At 43.6% G+C, this 19850-nt stretch overlaps 1 protein-coding gene across 2 annotated transcripts in view; it reads right to left on the bottom strand.

Annotated features, from left to right (window-relative positions):
- uggt1 (UDP-glucose glycoprotein glucosyltransferase 1) overlaps window positions 1-19850 on the bottom strand; it is a 188177-nt gene that overhangs the window by 25739 nt on the left and 142588 nt on the right. For both annotated transcript variants that reach the window (XM_070883358.1, XM_070883359.1), the window contains 3 exons: window positions 14809-14991; window positions 9092-9252; window positions 4719-4833 (listed from right to left, as the gene is read on the bottom strand). In XM_070883358.1, the coding sequence (XP_070739459.1) occupies window positions 4719-4833; window positions 9092-9252; window positions 14809-14991 (459 nt within the window). The remainder of the gene's footprint in view (window positions 1-4718; window positions 4834-9091; window positions 9253-14808; window positions 14992-19850) is intronic.

Below are 19850 nucleotides of genomic sequence, written 5' to 3'. Positions count from 1 at the left end.
CAGAGGGAAGTAGAATGGGGGCTGAAGCAAAAGATAGAAAGAAGAAAAGTAAAAGTGGAGGGCAGAGAAACCTAAGGCAAAAAGCAAAAAGGGCCACATTACATCAAAATTCTAAAGGGGCAAAGTGTGTTAGAAAGACAAGGCTGAAGGCTATGTGCCTCAATGCGAAGAGTATTCAGAATAAGGTGGACGCATTAACTGCGCAGATAGCAGTTAATAGGTATGATGTAATTGGCATCACGGAGACATGGCTCCAGGGTGACCAAGGCTGGGAACTCAACATTTAGGAAGGATAGACAGAAAGGAAAAGGAGGCAGGGTGGCATTGCTGGTTAAAGAGGAAATTAATGCAATAGTAAGAAAGGACCTTAACTTGGATGATGTGGAATTGGTATGGGTGGAGCTACGGAATACCAAGGGGCAGAAAACGCTAGTGGGAGTTGTGTACAGACTACCAAACAGTAGTAGTAAGGTTGGGGACAGCATCAAACAAGAAATTAGGGATGTATGCAACAAAGGTACAGCAGTTATCATGGGTGACTTTAATCTAAATATTGATTGGGCTAACCAAACTGGTAGCAATGCGGTGGAGGAGGATTTCCTGGAGTGTATTAGGGATGGTTTTCGAGATCAATATGTCGAGGAACCAACTAGGGAGCTGGCCATCTTAGATTGGGTGATGTGCAATGAGAAAGGACTAATTAGCAATCTTGTTGTGTGAGGTCCCTTGGGGAAGAGTGACCATAACTTGATAGAATTCCTTATTAAGACGGAGAGTGACACAGTTAATTCAAAAACTAGGGTCCTAAACTTAAGGAAAGGTAACTTCAATGGTTTGAGGCGTGAATTGGCTAGAATAGCCTGACAAATGATACTTAAAGGGTTGATGGTGGATAGGCAATGGCAAGCATTTAAAGATCACATGGATGAACTTCAATAATTGTACATCCCTGTCTGGAGTAAAAATAAAATGGGGAAGGTATATCAACTGTGGCTAATAAGGGAAATTAAGGATAGTGTTAAATCCAAGGAAGAGGCATATAAATTGGCCAGAAAAAGCAACAAACCTGAAAACTGGGAGAAATTTATAATACAGCAGAGGAGGACAAAGGGTTTAATTAAGATGGGGGAAAATAGAGTACGAGAAGAAGCTTGCTGGGAACATAAAAACCGACTGCAAAAGCTTCTATAGATATGTGAAGAGAAAAAGATTAGTGAAGATAAACGTAGGTCCCTTGCAGTCGGATTCAGGTGAATTTGTAATGGGGAACAAAGAAATGGCAGACCAATTGAACAAATACTTTGGTTCTGTCTTCACGAAGGAAGACACAAATAATCTTCTAGAAGTACGAGGGGACCGAGGGTCTCGTGGGAAGGAGGAACTGAAGGATATCCATATTAAGCGGGAAATTGTGTTAGGGAAATTGATGGGATTGAAGGCCGATAAATCCCTGTGGCCTGATAGTCTGCATCCCAGAGTACTTAAGGAAGTGGCCCTAGAAATAGTGGATGCATTGGTGATCATTTTCCAACAGTCTATCGACTCTGGATCAGTTCCTATGGGCTGGAGGGTAGCTAATGTAACACCACTTTTTAAAAAGGGAGGGAGAGAGAAAACAGGTAATTAAAGACCGGTTAACCTGACATCGGTAGTGGGGAAAATGTTGGAATCAATTATTAAGGATGAAATAGCAGCGCATTTGGAAAGCAGTGACAGGATCGGACCAAGTCAGCATGGATTTATGAAGGGGAAATCATGCTTGACAAATCTTCTGGAATTTTTTGAGGATGTAACAAGCAGAGTGGACAAGGGAGAACCAGTGGATGTGGTGTATTTGGACTTTCAAACGCTTTTGACAAGGTCCCACACAAGAGATTGGTGTGCAAAATCAAAGCACATGGTATTGGGGGTAATATACTGACTTGGATAGAGAACTGGTTGGCAGACAGGAAGCAGAGAGTCGGGATAAACGGGTCCTTTTCAGAATGGCAGGCAGTGACTAGTGGAGTCCCGCAGGGGTCATTGCTGGGACCCCAGCTCTTTACAATATACATTAATGATTTGGATGAGGGAATTGAGTGTAGTATCTCCAAGTTTGCAGATGACACTAAACTGGATGGCAATGTGAGCTGTGAGGGGGACCGCTAAGAGGCTGCAGGGTGACTTGGACAGGTTAGGGGAGTGAGCAAATGCATGGCATATGCAGTATAATGTGGATAAATGTGAGGTTATCCACTTTGGGGCAAAAACACGAGGACAGAATATTATCTGAATGACGGCAGATTAGGAAAAGGGGAGGTGCAACAAGACCTGGGTGTTATGGTTCATCAGTATTTGAAAGCTGGCATACAGGTACAGCAGGCGGTGAAGAAGGCAAATGGTATATTGACCTTCATAGCTAGGGGATTTGAATATAGGAGCAGGGAGGTCTTACTGCAGTTGTACAGGGCCTTGGTGAGGCCTCACCTGGAATATTGTGTTCAGTTTGGTCTCCTAATCTGAGGAAGGACGTTCTTGCTATTGAGGGAGTGCAGCGATGGTTCACCAGACTGATTCCAAGGATGGCAGGACTGACATATGAGGAGAGACTGGATCAACTGGGCCTTCATACATTGGAGTTTAGAAGGATGAGAGGGGATCTCATAGAAACATACAAGATTCTGACGGGACTGGACAGGTTAGATGCGGGTAGAATGTTCCCGATGTTGGGGAAGTCCAGAACCAGGGGACACAGTCTTAGAATAAGGGTTAGGCCATTTAAGACTGAGATGATGAGAAACTTCTTCACTCAGAGTTGTTAACCTGTGGAATTCCCTGCCGCAGAGAGTTGTTGATGCCAGTTCATTGGATATATTCAAAAGAGAGATAGATATGGCCCTTATGCCTTAGGGGTTCAAGGGCTATGGAGAGAAAGCAGGAAAGGGGTACTGAGGGAATGATCAGTCATGATCTTATTGAATAGCGGTGAAGGCTCGAAGGGCCGAATGGCCTACTCCTGCACCTATTTTCTAAGTTTCTATGGATCTAACTTGCAGCGGCACTCCCCTTTAACTGAAAGGTAGACACGTGTTGATGCGCCTGCGCGATGACCTCACCAGCCCGACGCTGATGACTGACTGTGGCGGAGAGTCCATTCCGCCCCCATTATGAAGGTATCTCCATTCCCGGCCCCCACAAAAGTCCTGCTCGAAAAAAGAGCTGAATTTCGCAAGATGGGTTGTCGCATCCATTACGACGGCCAAAACACACCAACAACAGTAGGTGCAACCCGTTGCCTGCGGGGGTGAATTTCGGCCCCTACAGGTTTGGACGGGCGATAGACACAACATAAGAGCATAAGAACATAAGAATTAGGAACAGGAGTAGGCAATCTAGCCCCTCGAGCCTGCTCCGCCATTCAACAAGATCATGGCTGATCTGGCCGTGGACTCAGCTCCACTTACCCACCCGCTCCCCGTAACCCTTAATTCCCTTATTGGTTAAAAATCTATCTATCTTTGACTTGAATACATTCAATGAGCTAGCCTCAACTGCTTCCTTGGGGAGAGAATTCCACAGATCCACAACCCTCTGGGAGAAGAAATTCCCTCTCAACTCGGTTTTAAATTGGCTCCCCCGTATTTTGAGGCTGTGCCCCCTAGTTCTAGTCTCCCCGACCAGTGGAAACAACTTCTCTGCCTCGATCTTGTCTATCCCTTTCATGATTTTACTTTAATGAGGTGCGATGCGGGAGGGCTATTTTAGGCCACAGGAGTTTGCGGTCAGGTGAATCTAATGGAACTAGTCATGGAGAGAAGAAAAAAAACAAGGATAAGATGTTGTTGGACAAGGGAAGGTTGGCATTTTCCACAAAATTTGCCACACAGCCTCTCGTCAGCCTCAATAGTGTCCCCTAAGCAATAGGTCCACAGTAAAAACACCCTCCTCGGATAGCTATTCCTGGATTTTCACATTTTCAGAAAATCTATTGTTGGAAATCCTCGAGAGTTTCAAATTATTCTACAACTTTTGTTTTTAATCTTGTGTACATAGATATATATCTTCATCATCATAGGCTGTCCCTCGAACGAGGATGATTTGCTTCCACATGAGTTCACAGATATTTCAACGAAGGACACGATATTCCAGTCCTGAATTCCAATTGAAGGGGTGGAAGATGCCTGTGTGTGGACCGTTGCACATCAGCCACCACACGGGCTTGTCAGAGCTAGGCCTTTATTCAGTGGCAAGGGTTAACCAGGACGACTGGAGACCTGCTCTGCTGCACGGACCTAGTGTGGGCAGGTCCGTGCTACCCCTGGGCCCTCGACTCTTCTGGGCCCTGTACCCTCATTTGCCGCATCTCCGCCATGATCTCTCGCCGCTCCTCCGCCACAAACATTCACCGCACCTCCGCCGCAATCTCTCGCCGCTCCTCCGCCCAGTTACACGTTAGTAACATCACCAGAAACAAACCACAACTGTTCACCTGCTCCATGTGTGGGAAGGGATTTAATCAATCAAGCACCCTGCTGATACACCAGCGTGTTCAGGGATGGCTGCAGGGTTGGATTCTGCTCTTTATCAGATACAGGAGCTAATTTACATCGAAAAATGGTAACTGACCTTTCATAAACTAAACAACTACATGGATTAAGCTTGGAGTATTCTACAACTGATTCCAGTATTACTACTTGCCATTACTACATTGCTACAGTAATAAAAACATGCACACATACCTGATCAAGATTGGACAGGCTGTTGGGGTCCTGACTGAGACCTTGATATTGCCCTCTGAGTCGATCACCAGCAGCAATCTTTCTAAATTTCTTTAAGTCCACTACATACAAGGCACTAAATGGAGAGGACAATAAAAGTGATTTTAATATTAAAGTCATGGGATTATTAACATGATGACAGCATACAATGTCAGTGGGTCACTTCAATGCAGCACAATGCCAAAGCTGCAAAGAAACACAAAATCACTGTACGGCTGCAAAATGACCTAAAATTCTGTTTAAATTTTTCTTTTAAGGATTTCTTCCAACTCCTCACCTAACATCATTATCATTGAATAGCAAAACTACTGCTAAAGTTTTGAAGACGCATGGCTATTCTTGACTTTCGGAAGCATGCTTGGCTAGAGACCTCTCTGAAATCTCACAAATGTCAGTTATCAGACAATATCCATTACTGAAGTCTAGCCACTTGCAAAATAGTCTGCACAATCTGAGTGCACAAAATGGTGCGTCTGCCAAATTTTGATACAGGGCTGGAACTGATAATCAATGAAATTCACCAAATCATTATTGAGAAATCTCTTGGACTTGTCTCCAGTTGGTAGCAGTATAGCTCAACTTCCTCATAATTCCTGTTTATGTTTAAAGCTTCACGTTTTATTACAAATTTCACTGTAAATTACATCCATTCTGCATAAAAAAAGGTTTTGCTATACACTCTGCTTCATTCAGCGCCGTTTTTATTGGGAACTATATTTTATTAAAATCATTGGTCAGTTATCTGTGGAGATGAATTTGAGTTAAAGATTGTGGGCATAATTTGCTGTAGCCAGGCATCTAACAGCATCTGTTGTTAGTTAGACTTGCCCTTGCATGTTTAGGTTTCTACATTTTTTTGCGTGGCATGTTGTTGAAAGTGCGAGCTAATAATGTCGCTGTGAGGAAAACAGGGCATCTGGGACCTGAATGAACAGGTCAAGCAATTGCGTATCTCCTTAACCAATCAGACTGGACTGTGAAATTAACAGCCCTAGGACTGAGAAGCATATGTGAATAAGAGTGGGTGAAATCAATGTCAAATCAGGTACAGAAAGAGAAATAAAGAGAGGGAAAGAAAGATTGGATTAAGAAAGAAAAAAATGACAGGAAAATGTTTGTTAAACTCTTCAACAACAATTAAAATCTGACGGAATGAGACTGCACACTTGTAATAGTTAATTTTTAGTGCCAGAGTAGTTGACTGGCAGTAATTAACACTCCATGTCGTTAAAAAGGTGCTTAGATTGAGATGGACAAGACTTAACTTTCTGTGGCGAGTTTAGTTTGTTTCTACTGCGGAAGGAGAACAAATTCCCGCCTTTCAATGGTGAGGCAGACAGCGAGATGCTGTTTTTGCAAAGCTAATGGTGATGCAGCGCAACTCTGACAGCAATCTTTGGATAGTAGTGTTTAACCTTGCATCTGCCCTTGCCTGAAGTTGCTGTAACATTTGCACATTAATAACGGCAGCAAATGATCAAAAAAGGCAGCCATATTGCAAAGAAAACACACAAAATGTTGGTATTGGTTTTTCCCAACGTGAACTATCCATCTGTTTTTTTTCACAACTGTGGAGTTAGAGTTATGATCCGTTTGTAGTACTTAGCTGCCGATACGGACGTCTTTTTTGTTTAAAGTATTAACATTTGCTTTTATTTTATACGGCAAGTCCCACTAATTCTTCAAAAATAGCTCGTGCTTTTTCTTTCTTGCAAAATTGTCACAAGTACAGAGAAGTAAAACAAAATGTAATCAAGAATTGGTTGCAAATCAGAGGAAAATGACTGAGTGGCTGATGGAGACTTGTGATTTACACAGACTCGGCAGTGCTATCCATTGGCACATGGTGGCACTGAAGCTCCTTGTAAAAGGTACATAAAAATAAAATTGCATTTCATGTTGTGGCTTCAATACCAGTCCCAGGACTTTGCACGTAATCAAAGCCAACACTTCAGTGCAGTAATGAGGGAGCGGTGCATTGTCGGAGGTGCTGAACGTATTAAATCGAGGTCCAATCTGCTTGCTCAGGTGGACGTAAAGGTCATCCAACAGAACCAAAATCGACTGACTTGTCATTTATCGCATTTGATATTTGTGGGACCGGAGGTGTACAAACTGGCTGCCACATTTGCTACAGAATAAACAGACTGCACTTCAAAAGTAATTTACTGGCTGTGAAGTGCTTTGGTACGTCCTAAGAATATGAATAGCATTATGTAATTGTCCATGACACAGTGATGGAGGAGGGAAATGGAGATAACAGACAATGTTTGCAAAATATCAAGTTCAGCCAAGCAGCAACAGAATTCCCAATTACAAAAATCTCCATTTAATTCAATCGAGGAGAAAGACCAAATCAGATCAAATGATTTTGCAGCAGTCACCAATCGCAGACAGGGTAAGCAGTGTCTGTCTTTCCCAGATGGAGTAACGAACTTTTCATTTCCCCATATGCAGCAAGCTTTTTGGCTTCAAACTGTATCAATTAGAAATGCGCACCTTGTAATAAAGAGGACAGGTGGAGTTCTCTCAATAAACAGAAGAAATGTACAATGACAAGGTTCCATAATTTGCTATAGCAGGGCATCTAACGTGTCTGCCATGAGTTAGACTTGACCTTGCATGTTTACTAATTTTTTGCATGCAAAGTTGCTGAAAGTGCAAGCTGATAATGTTGCAGCGAAGGGAACAGGGCATCCGGGATCTGCAACTGTCAGGAGGGCAAGCAACTGTCTGTATCAACGTTGTGTGAGTGATACCTCAGGACTCGGATCTGGAACCGTGAGCTCCGGGTAGCAGTGGGCAGCTTGATCAGCCGCCCGTGTGTGCAGGGAGTGCGCGCGTGTGGCGTGTGGGGTGTGGGGTGCGTGCGTACGTATACGGGGAGTGCGCGCGTGTGGCGTGTGGGGTGCGTGTGTATGTGTGCAGGGTGCGTGTGTATGTGTGCGGGGTGCGCATGGCATACGGGATGCGCGCGCGTGTGTGGCGCGTGCGGGGAGTGCACGCGTGTGTGTGGCGTGCGCACGGGGGAGTTGGTGTGTGATGCGCGTGTGCATCAAAGCTGATGTGTTGTGACAGTCCAACCAAAGTAATGCTTGGCAATACATCCTGTTCTTCTGCAGCACTTTCCCGCCTTGGTAAAACACAAAAATAATAATAAATATATATTTTTAATTGTACAACTAATTTTTATACAGAAAAAGTACTTGTGTTGTGTTACAGGGGATCCGTGGAATTTTTATTACACTGGAGGGGTGCCCCAGAAGCAAAAAGGTTGAGAGACCCTGCTCTGTGATATGTTTTATGACAGAGGCCCAATCGAGCTTCAGGAGTGCAAAGGCCGAACTCACCTCCGGCAAAGTTAACTGTTGTAGGAATTCAGTTGCATACTTCACCTATCCAGCAGACAACCCATTCCCAGTATATCAACCCAATACAGAGTGTTCTGAATTGTTTCGATGGATAACAGTCTGCAGTTTGCGGCCTGGAGGGACGATTGAACTGGAGAAAGCTGCCAATACAACTTTTAGGAAGACCATATGGGCACTAATTCGATGTTCTTCCATGTAACAACAGTCACAGCTCTCAAAAAACTGGTACGTTCGGTGAAGTCTTTTGAGATGTTTTGACATAATAAAGCAATCTATAAATACAACATTTTTTTAGCTTCAGCTGTAGTCAGAAGAAGCACTCAATGCCATGCAGGAATTCATAAGAAGTCTGTCAAGTATTAAATGGGTTTAACAGTTCAATGTATGCTATGAAAAATTACACCCATTAAAACCCGAGAACAGATCTGTGGTACGAACAGGCTTTCAATCAGAACTGTGATAAGGTACATTGAGTGTGCTGTTAACAACAACTCTGATTATTAATGGCACGCTCCAATATATAAGCACCAACATCCGCCATTTCAATAATATCAGAGTTCTGCACTAGTGTGGGTGCAGCAAGCTGCCATCTAAGTTTGCACTTCCTCTAGCTGTCCTGCAAGTGCACAGCTCTGGTTCCACTGCATGCATCAAGCCCCAGCAGACACAAGCTCTCCAGTTCACTCCTGCATTAAGCACAGGTCTACTTTTGCAAACTGGCCTCCAAAGATCCACAAGAACGGTGACAAAATCAGAAGGTAAACAGCAGGGGATAAAGGAAATCTTCTATTTATGTAGTGTCTTTTACAGCTAAGGATGGCCTAAAGCACTTTACAACCAATGAGTTAAAAATAGAACTGAGTAGTACATGGGTGTCAATGGACCTTAATTTATAATATAAAAAGTATCTACAGGTTAGACACAGAATTCTACCTTCTCAATTATAAGTTGTTAGAATCATACCTTATGTGGTACTTCCTTCCCTGGAGGTGATTAGCCCAGTAACCTGATCTCCAGAAGCGATACCCATCCATTTCTTTGCGACTTTCGCAGAAAGGAGTGTACCCATAGGGAGCTCCTTCAAGGTCCAGCTCACGCAGCTCCTTCAAGTCAGCACGCACTATCTGAGTAAAAGGAAAACGGATCAGACAAATGCATTACACTTTTCCTGACTCTTAGCAGCAGTTGCAATATAATTTACAACTTTGTGATTCACTGAGGATTGAGCTTTGAGACTTTATCTGCTGCAGTGACTTCTTGGCCCTTTTTAAAAAAAGAAACTAAATGAAGCAGTTAAAGCCAACGTAGGGAGAGAATAAGAAGTTTGCAAGAATTAGAGATCCAAATAAAACTCTTCAGAATGATGTCAACTTTCCATTCTTATGATTCTGGGAATCACTTGTCTATTTTTTATTAAACAAAGCTTATTGACCTTACCTGCAGACCTCCTCCCAGCCAAACAGATTGCATTAATGTCTAGCTACTGCATCACTGCCCCATCTATCTCTCCAAATTAAATGCCCTCTGCAAACTGCAAGCACCTTTAATGGGGAGCTTTAATATGGAGCTCAGTAAAGGAATGGTGTGTACTGATGTGGATTCAAGTCCAAAGCAAGTTGGATGATAAATAACAATCGTTATTAAAATAATCCTATTATGAAAGTTATTTAATTGAACCTTACATTCATGCATTTCAAAGAAATGGGCACAAAAGGGGCGTAAATCTTATCGGTAACATGCCTAGTTCACGAAATCTGTCTCAATTTTCATCTGATGATGGCAGGTTACAACAGTCACTTCGTGGTTTCTTGGTTCAGATGCAAGTATTGAGCAGCTGAGCTGTACAGATTAGAAAGAGCTGCAATCAATGTACAGTGTGGAGTGTGGAGTGAGTTATCTGACCTCGGATGGGGCAGCAATGGGGTATCTAACTGGCCTTGGCACTTCTGGGTAAAGGATGGGTATATCAGCCAAAGTTCTTGCCTCTGATTGCCATCCAGTAATCCATGCTGGAGACCGGTTGCGCACAGCATTGGGCTTGGCAGTGATATCCTCTATGGTCAAATAGCCTACCTACATTCAGTGTCTAGTCTCAGGCGTGAAGAATGGGAATTTGGGGATGGTACTAGAGGTTCCATGGTGCCTGTGGAATTAGGAAGGAAGATGAGAAAATTGGTAAATAAAGGAGAAAAAAATGTCTGGCCACTGTTACTGCTGTTTCAGTCTCCATGGAATATTTGGTATGCATCAGAGGGAAGTATATATCATTCTGTGTAATCTGGCCCAGACTAAGTTCCTCTTTAAAACCTAGACTAGCAGTACTGTTACTAAAACCTTTAGAATAAACCTTTCGAAAGTCTCCATATAATGTGGATAAATGTGAGGTTATCCACTTTGGTGGTAAAAACAGAGAGACAGACTATTATCTGAATGGTGACAGATTAGGAAAAGGGAAGGTGCAACGAGACCTGGGTGTCATGGTACATCAGTCATTGAAGGTTGGCATGCAGGTACAGCAGGCGGTTAAGAAAGCAAATGGCATGTTGGCCTTCATAGCGAGGGGATTTGAATACAGGGGCAGGGAGGTGTTGCTACAGTTGTACAGGGCCTTGGTGAGGCCACACCTGGAGTATTGTGTACAGTTTTGGTCTCCTAACTTGAGGACGGACATTCTTGCTATTGAGGGAGTGCAGCGAAGGTTCACCAGACTGATTCCCGGGATGGCGGGACTGACCTATCAAGAAAGATTGGATCAATTGGGCTTGTATTCACTGGAGTTCAGAAGAATGAGAGGGGACCTCATAGAAACGTTTAAAATTCTGACGGGTTTAGACAGGTTAGATGCAGAAAGAATGTTCCCAATGTTGGGGAAGTCCAGAACCAGGGGTCACAGTCTGAGGATAAGGGGTAAGCCATTTAGGACCGAGATGAGGAGAAACTTCTTCACCCAGAGAGTGGTGAACCTGTGGAATTCTCTACCACAGAAAGTAGTTGAGGCCAATTCACTAAATATATTCAAAAGGGAGTTAGATGAAGTCCTTACTACTCGGGGGATCAAGGGTTATGGCGAGAAAGCAGGAAGGGGGTACTGAAGTTTCATGTTCAGCCATGAACTCATTGAATGGCGGTGCAGGCTAGAAGGGCTGAATGGCCTGCTCCTGCACCTATTTTCTATGTTTCTATGTTTCTATCACATTCAGTAAAAATAAATGCTCTTTTACTGTACCTTATCCTTACTATTGCATTTTTTTTCCTTGCGAAAAGCAAGTTATTTAATGGCTCCGATTTTGTTGCAGTGGAGCATTTAATGGCATCTACAAATTGCCATCATAGTGAAGCCACTTGGCTCTTTGGGTACCGAAGGGAAATGTTCACACATTGCACCTACTGGAAAATGGATATATGGGGATATACAGCAAAGCCACAATTGTCTTTAACCATGATGTTTCCGCCTGCCATCAGTGAATAGCCCAACAGTATTCACTGTCCAGGCTCCAGAGGACTGTCAGAAACATAGAAACATAGAAACATAGAAAATAGGTGCAGGAGCAGGCCATTCAGCCCTTCTAGCCTGCACCGCCATTCAATGAGTTCATGGCTGAACATGAAACTTCAGTACCCCCTTCCTGCTTTCTCGCCATAACCCTTGATCCCCCGAGTAGTAAGGACTTCATCTAACTCCCTTTTGAATATATTTAGTGAATTGGCCTCAACTACTTTCTGTGGTAGAGAATTCCACAGGTTCACCACTCTCTGGGTGAAGAAGTTTCTCCTCATCTCGGTCCTAAATGGCTTACCCCTTATCCTCAGACTGTGACCCCTGGTTCTGGACTTCCCCAACATTGGGAACATTCTTTCTGCATCTAACCTGTCTAAACCCGTCAGAATTTTAAACGTTTCTATGAGGTCCCCTCTCATTCTTCTGAACTCCAGTGAATACAAGCCCAATTGATCCAATCTTTCTTGATAGGTCAGTCCCGCCATCCCGGGAATCAGTCTGGTGAACCTTCGCTGCACTCCCTCAATAGCAAGAATGTCCTTCCTCAAGTTAGGAGACCAAAACTGTACACAATACTCCAGGTGTGGCCTCACCAAGGCCCTGTACAACTGTAGCAACACCTCCCTGCCCCTGTATTCAAATCCCCTCGCTATGAAGGCCAACATGCCATTTGCTTTCTTAACCGCCTGCTGTACCTGCATGCCAACCTTCAATGACTGATGTACCATGACACCCAGGTCTCGTTGCACCTTCCCTTTTCCTAATCTGTCACCATTCAGATAATAGTCTGTCTCTCTGTTTTTACCACCAAAGTGGATAACCTCACATTTATCCACATTATACTTCATCTGCCATGCATTTGCCCACTCACCTAACCTATCCAAGTCACTCTGCAGCCTAATAGCATCCTCCTCGCAGCTCACACTGCCACCCAACTTAGTATCATCCGCAAATTTGGAGATACTGCATTTAATCCCCTCGTCTAAATCATTAATGTACAATGTAAACAGCTGGGGCCCCAGCACAGAACCTTGCGGCACTCCACTAGTCACTGCCTGCCATTCTGAAAAGTACCCGTTTACTCCTACTCTTTGCTTCCTGTCTGACAACCAGTTCTCAATCCACGTCAGCACACTACCCCCAATCCCATGTGCTTTAACTTTGCACATTAATCTCTTGTGTGGGACCTTGTCGAAAGCCTTCTGAAAGTCCAAATATACCACATCAACTGGTTCTCCTTTGTCCACTTTACTGGAAACATCCTCAAAAAATTCCAGAAGATTTGTCAAGCATGATTTCCCTTTCACAAATCCATGCTGACTTGGACCTATCATGTCACCATTTTCCAGATGCACTGCTATGACATCCTTAATAATTGATTCCATCATTTTACCCACTACTGAGGTCAGGCTGACCGGTCTATAATTCCCTGTTTTCTCTCTCCCTCCTTTTTTAAAAAGTGGGGTTACATTGGCTACCCTCCACTCCATAGGAACTGATCCAGAGTCAATGGAATGTTGGAAAATGACTGTCAATGCATCCGCTATTTCCAAGGCCACCTCCTTAAGTACTCTAGGATGCAGGCCATCAGGCCCTGGGGATTTATCTGCCTTCAATCCCATCAATTTCCCCAACACAATTTCCCGACTAATAAAGATTTCCCTCAGTTCCTCTTCCTTACTAGACCCTCTGACCCCTTTTATATCCGGAAGGTTGTTTGTATCCTCCTTAGTGAATACCGAACCAAAGTACTTGTTCAATTGATCCGCCATTTCTTTGTTCCCCGTTATGACTTCCCCTGATTCTGACTGCAGGGGACCTACGTTTGTCTTCACCAACCTTTTTCTCTTTACATACCTATAGAAACTTTTGCAATCCGCCTTAATGTTCCCTGCAAGCTTCTTCTCGTACTCCATTTTCCCTGTCTTAATCAAACCCTTTGTCCTCCTCTGCTGAGTTCTAAATTTCTCCCAGTCCCCAGGTTCGCTGCTATTTCTGGCCAATTTGTATGCCACTTCCTTGGCTTTAATACTATCCCTGATTTCCCTAGATAGCCACGGTTGAGCCACCTTCCCCTTTTTATTTTTACGCCAGACAGGAATGTACAATTGTTGTACTTCATCCATGCGGTCTCTAAATGTCTGCCATTGCCCATCCACAGTCAACCCCCTAAGTATCATTCGCCAATCTATCCTAGCCAATTCTCGCCTCATACCTTCAAAGTTACCCTTCTTTAAGTTCTGGACCATGGTCTCTGAATTTACTGTTTCATTCTCCATCCTAATGCAGAATTCCACCATATTATGGTCACTCTTCCCCAAGGGGCCTCGCACAATGAGATTGCTAATTAATCCTCTCTCATTACACAACACCCAGTCTAAGATGGCCTCCCCCCTAGTTGGTTCCTCAACATATTGGTCTAGAAAACCATCCCTTATGCACTCCAGGAAATCCTCCTCCACCGTATTGCTTCCAGTTTGGCTAGCCCAATCTATGTGCATATTAAAGTCACCCATTATAACTGCTACACCTTTATTGCATGCACCCCTAATTTCCTGTTTGATGCCCTCCCCAACATCCCTATTACTGTTTGGAGGTCTGTACACAACTCCTACTAACGTTTTTTGCCCTTTGGTGTTCTGCAGCTCTACCCATATAGATTCCACATCATCCAAGCTAATGTCTTTCCTAACTATTGCATTAATCTCCTCTTTAACCAGCAATGCTACCCCACCTCCTTTTCCTTTTATTCTATCCTTCCTGAATGTTGAATACCCCTGAATGTTGAGTTCCCAGCCCTGATCATCCTGGAGCCACGTCTCCGTAATCCCAATCACATCATATTTGTTAACATCTATTTGCACAATTAATTCATCCACCTTATTGCGGATACTCCTTGCATTAAGACACAAAGCCTTCAGGCTTGTTTTATTAACACCCTTTGTCCTTTTAGAATTTTGCTGTACAGTGGCCCTTTTTGTTCTTTGCCTTGGGTTTCTCTGCCCTACACTTTTCCTCATCTCCTTTCTGTCTTTTGCTTTTGGCTCCTTTTTGTTTCCCTCTGTCTCCCTGCATTGGTTCCCATCCCCCTGCCATATTAGTTTAAATCCTCCCCAACAGCACTAGCAAACACTCCCCCGAGGACATTGGTTCTCTCAGCACAGTACATATTTAAAATTACCTGATCAGCATCCACAAATAGGATCTTATCAACAGCCAGTGGGAAAAGCACGTCCAGGAAGAGGATCTTGTAGCCCCAGATAATTCTTTGCTTTTCGGTCTGCTGGTGGAGCCACCTGGGCCACTTGTACTGCACCAGCTCATACTGGAAACCATACTTCTTTGCCATGTGCGGGATAAATTCCTATCAGAACACACAAATGTAAGCATCACTAACTCTCAGAAAATGCCAAAGGTACAAATTGTGTCATTCACTAATTCGATGCAAATTACCCAAGATACTTTAACATGTTCTACAGAGGTGAAACAATCGTAAATCCTTCATGTCTGGGTGTGCTGTAACAATTAGTTTACAATGCAGCTTGTACTTAGAATGTAAGAACATAAGAAATAGGAGCAGGAGTAGGCCATCTGGCCCCTCAAGCCTGCTCCGCCATTTAATAAAATCATAGTTGATCTGATCATGGGCTAGGCTCCACTTCCCTGCCCGCTCCTCATAACCCTTTATCGCTCAAAAATGTGTCAATCTCCGCCTTAAATATATTCAATGACCGAGCCTCCAGAGCTCGCTGGGGCAGAGAATTCCATAGATTTACAACCCTCAGAAGAAATTCCATCTCATCTCAGTTTTAAACGTGTGACCCCTTCTAAGACGATGTCCCCTAGTTTCAGTTCCCCCAATGAGTGGAAATATCCTCTTTGCATCCACCTTGTCGAGCCCCCTCATTATCTTATATGTTTCGATAAGATCACCTCTCATTCTTCTGAACTCCAATGAGTATAGGCCCAACCTACTCAACCTATCTTCATAATTCAACCCCCTAATTTCCGGAATCAACCTAGTGAACCTTCTCTGAACAGCCTCCAATGCAAGTATATCCTTCCTTAAATACGGACACCGCATGGATGAACTACAACAATTGTACATTCCTGTCTGGCATAGAAATAAAAAAGGGAAGGTGGCTCAACCGTGGCTATCAAGGGAAATCAGGGATAGTATTAAAGCCAAGGAAGTGGCATACAAATTGGCCAGAAATAGCAGCGAACCTGGGGACTGGGAGAAATTTAGAACTCAGCAGAGGAGGACAAAGGGTTTGATTAGGGCAGGGAAAATGGAGTATGAGAAGAAGCTTGCAGGGAACATTAAAACGGATTGCAAAAGTTTCTATAGATATGTAAAGAGAAAAAGGTTAGTAAATACAAACGTAGGTCCCCTGCAGTCAGAATCAGGGGAAGTCATAACGGGAACAAAGAAATGGCGGACCAATTGAACAAGTACTTTGGTTCGGTATTCAAGAAGGAGGACACGAACAACCTTCCGGTTATAAAAGGGGTCGGGGGGTCTAGTAAGGAGGAGGAACTGAGGGAAATCCTTATTAGCCGGGAAATTGTGTTGGGGAAATTGATGGGATTGAAGGCCGATAAATCCCCAGGGCCTGATGGACTGCATCCCAGAGTACTTAAGGAGGTGGCCTTGGAAATAGTGGATGCGTTGACAGTCATTTTCCAACATTCCATTGACTCTGGATCAGTTCCTATGGAGTGGAGGGTAGCCAATGTAACCCCACTTTTTAAAAAAGGAGGGAGAGAGAAAACAGGGAATTATAGACCGGTCAGCCTGACATCGGTAGTGGGTAAAATGATGGAATCAATTATTAAGGATGTCATAGCAGTGCATTTGGAAAGAGGTGACATGATAGGTCCAAGTCAGCATGGATTTGTGAAAGGGAAATCATGCTTGACAAATCTTCTGGAATTTTTTGAGGATGTTTCCAGTAGAGTGGATAAGGGAGAACCAGTTGATGTGGTATATTTGGACTTTCAGAAGGCGTTCGACAAGGTCCCACACAAGAGATTGATGTGCAAAGTTAGAGCACATGGGATTGGGGGTAGTGTACTGACATGGATTGAGAACTGGTTGTCAGACAGGAAGCAAAGAGTAGGAGTAAATGGGTACTTTTCAGAATGGCAGGCAGTGACTAGTGGGGTACCGCAAGGTTCTGTGCTGGGGCCCCAGCTGTTTACACTGTACATTAATGATTTAGATGAGGGGATTAAATGTAGTATCTCCAAATTTGCGGATGACACTAAGTTGGGTGGCAGTGTGAGCTGCGAGGAGGATGCTGTGAGGCTGCAGAGCGACTTGGATAGGTTAGGTGAGTGGGCAAATGCATGGCAGATGAAGTATAATGTGGATAAATGTGAGGTTATCCACTTTGGTGGTAAAAACAGAGAGACAGACTATTATCTGAATGGTGACAGATTAGGAAAAGGGGAGGTGCAAAGAGACCTGGGTGTCATGGTACATCAGTCATTGAAGGTTGGCATGCAGGTGCAGCAGGCGGTTAAGAAAGCAAATGGCATGTTGGCCTTCATAGCAAGGGGATTTGAGTACAGGGGCAGGGAGGTGTTGCTACGGTTGTACAGGGCATTGGTGAGGCCACACCTGGAATATTGTGTACAGTTTTGGTCTCCTAACCTGAGGAAGGACATTCTTGCTATTGAGGGAGTGCAGCGAAGGTTCACCAGACTGATTCCCGGGATGGCGGGACTGACCTATCAAGAAAGACTGGATCAACTGGGCTTGTATTCACTGGAGTTCAGAAGAATGAGAGGGGACCTCATAGAAACATTTAAAATTCTGACGGGGTTAGACAGGTTAGATGCAGGAAGAATGTTCCCAATGTTGGGGAAGTCCAGAACCAGAGGTCACAGTCTAAGGATAAGGGGTAAGCCATTTAGGACCGAGATGCGGAGGAACTTCTTCACCCAGAGAGTGGTGAACCTGTGGAATTCTCTACCACAGAAAGTTGTTGAGGCCAATTCACTAAATATATTCAAAAAGGAGTTAGATGAGGTCCTTACTACTAGGGGGATCAAGGGGTATGGCGAGAAAGCAGGAATGGGGTACTGAAGTTGAATGTTCAGCCATGAACTCATTGAATGGCGGTGCAGGCTAGAAGGGCCGAATGGCCTACTCCTGCACCTATTTTCTATGTTTCTATGTTTCTATAACGCAGTACGCCTGTGTGGCGTCGCCAATACGCAGTACAGTTGTAGCAGGACTTCTCTCCTTTTATACTCTATCCCCCTTGCAATAAAAGCCAACATTCCATTTGCCTTCCTGGTTACTTGCTGTACCTGCATACTAACTTTTTATGTTTCATGCACAAGGACCCCCAGGTCCCTCTGTACTGCAGCACTTTGCAATTTTTCTCCATTTAAATTATAATTTGCTTTTCTATTTTTTCTGCCAAAGTGGATAACCTCACATTTTCCCACATTATATTCCATCTGCCAAATATTTGCCCACTCACTTAGCCTATCTATATCCCTTTGCAGATTTTTTGTGTCCTCCACACAATTTGCTTTCCCACCCATCTTTGTATCAGCAGCAAACTTGACTACATTACACTTGGTCCCTTCATCCAAGTCATTAATATAGATTGTAAATAGTTGAGATCCCAGCACCGTTCTCTGTGGCACCCCACTAGTCACTGTTTGCCAACCGGAAAATGAACCATTTATCCCGACTCTCTATTTTCTGTTAGTTAGCCAATCCTCTATCCACGCTAATATATTACCCCCAACCCCGTGAACGTTTACCTTGTGCAGTAACCTTTTATGTGGCGCCTTATCGAATGCCTTCTGGAAATCCAAATACATCACATCCACTGGTTCCCCTTATCCATCTTGCTCGTTACATCCTCAAAGAACTCCAGCAAATTTGTCAAACATGATTTCCCTTTCATAAACTATGTTGACTCTGCTTGATTGAATTATGCTTTACCAAATGTCCCACTACTGCTTCCTTAATAATGGACTCCAACATTTTCCCAACGACAGATGTTAGGCTAACTGGTCTATAGTTTCCTGCTTTTTGTCTGCCTCCTTTTTTAAATAGGGGCGTTACATTTGCGGTTTTCCAATCCGCAGGGACCGCCCCAGAATCCAGGGAATTTTGGTAGATTACAACCAATGCATCCACTATCTCTGCAGGCACTTCTTTTAAAATCCTAGGATTAAGTCCAGGGGACTTGTCCGCCTTTAGTCCCATTATTTTACCAAATACTACTTCATTAGTGACAGTGATTTTATTAAGTTCCTCCCTCCCTATAGCCCCTTGATTATCCACTATTGGAATGTTTTTAGTCTCTTCTACCATGAAGACTGATGCAAAATATTTGTTCAACGTCTCTGCCATTTCCCTGTTCTCCATTATTAATTCCCCAGTCTCATCCTCTAGGAGACCAAGATTTATTTTAGCCACTCTTTTCCTTTTTACGTACCTGTTGAAACTCCTACTATCCGTTTTTATATTTCGTGCTAGTTTACTTTCGTAATCTATCTTCCCCCTCTATCATTTTTTTAGTCGTTCTTTGCTGGCTTTTAAAATTTTCCCAATCTTCTGTCCGCCCAGTAGTCTTAGCAATATTGTATGCCCTTGTTTTCAATTTGATACCCTCCTTTATTTTCTTAGTTAGCCACGGATGGTTATCCCTCCTCTGACAGTCTTTCCTGCTCATTGGGATATATTTTTGTTGCGAGTTATGAAATAGCTCCTTAAATGTCTGTCACTGCCCATCAACCATCCCATAATTTAATCTACTTTCCCAGTGCACTTTAGCCAACTCTGCCTTCATATATAGAAACATAGAAAATAGGTGCAGGAGTAGGCCATTCAGCCCTTCGAGCCTGCACCACCATTCAATATGATCATGGCTGATCATGCAACTTCAGTACCCCATTCCTGCTTTCTCTCCATACCCTTTGATCCCTTTAGCTGTAAGGGCCACATCTAACTCCCTCTTGAATATATCTAACGAACTGGCCTCAACAACTTTCTGTGGTAGAGAATTCCACAGGTTCACAATTCTCTGAGTGAAGAAGTTTCTCCTCATATTGGTCCTAAATGGCTTACCCCTTATCCTTAGACTGTGACCCCTGATTCTGGACTTCCCCCAACATCGGGAACATTCTTCTTGGAGCTCACCTGTCCAATCCCGTCAGAATTTTATATGTTTCTATGAGATCCCCTCTCAT

Source organism: Pristiophorus japonicus, chromosome 6, assembly GCF_044704955.1.
Source record: "Pristiophorus japonicus isolate sPriJap1 chromosome 6, sPriJap1.hap1, whole genome shotgun sequence".
Taxonomy (NCBI): domain Eukaryota; kingdom Metazoa; phylum Chordata; class Chondrichthyes; family Pristiophoridae; genus Pristiophorus; species Pristiophorus japonicus.
The sequence above is the reverse complement of the archived record's forward strand: the minus strand, read 5'-3'. Positions and strand labels throughout refer to the sequence as shown.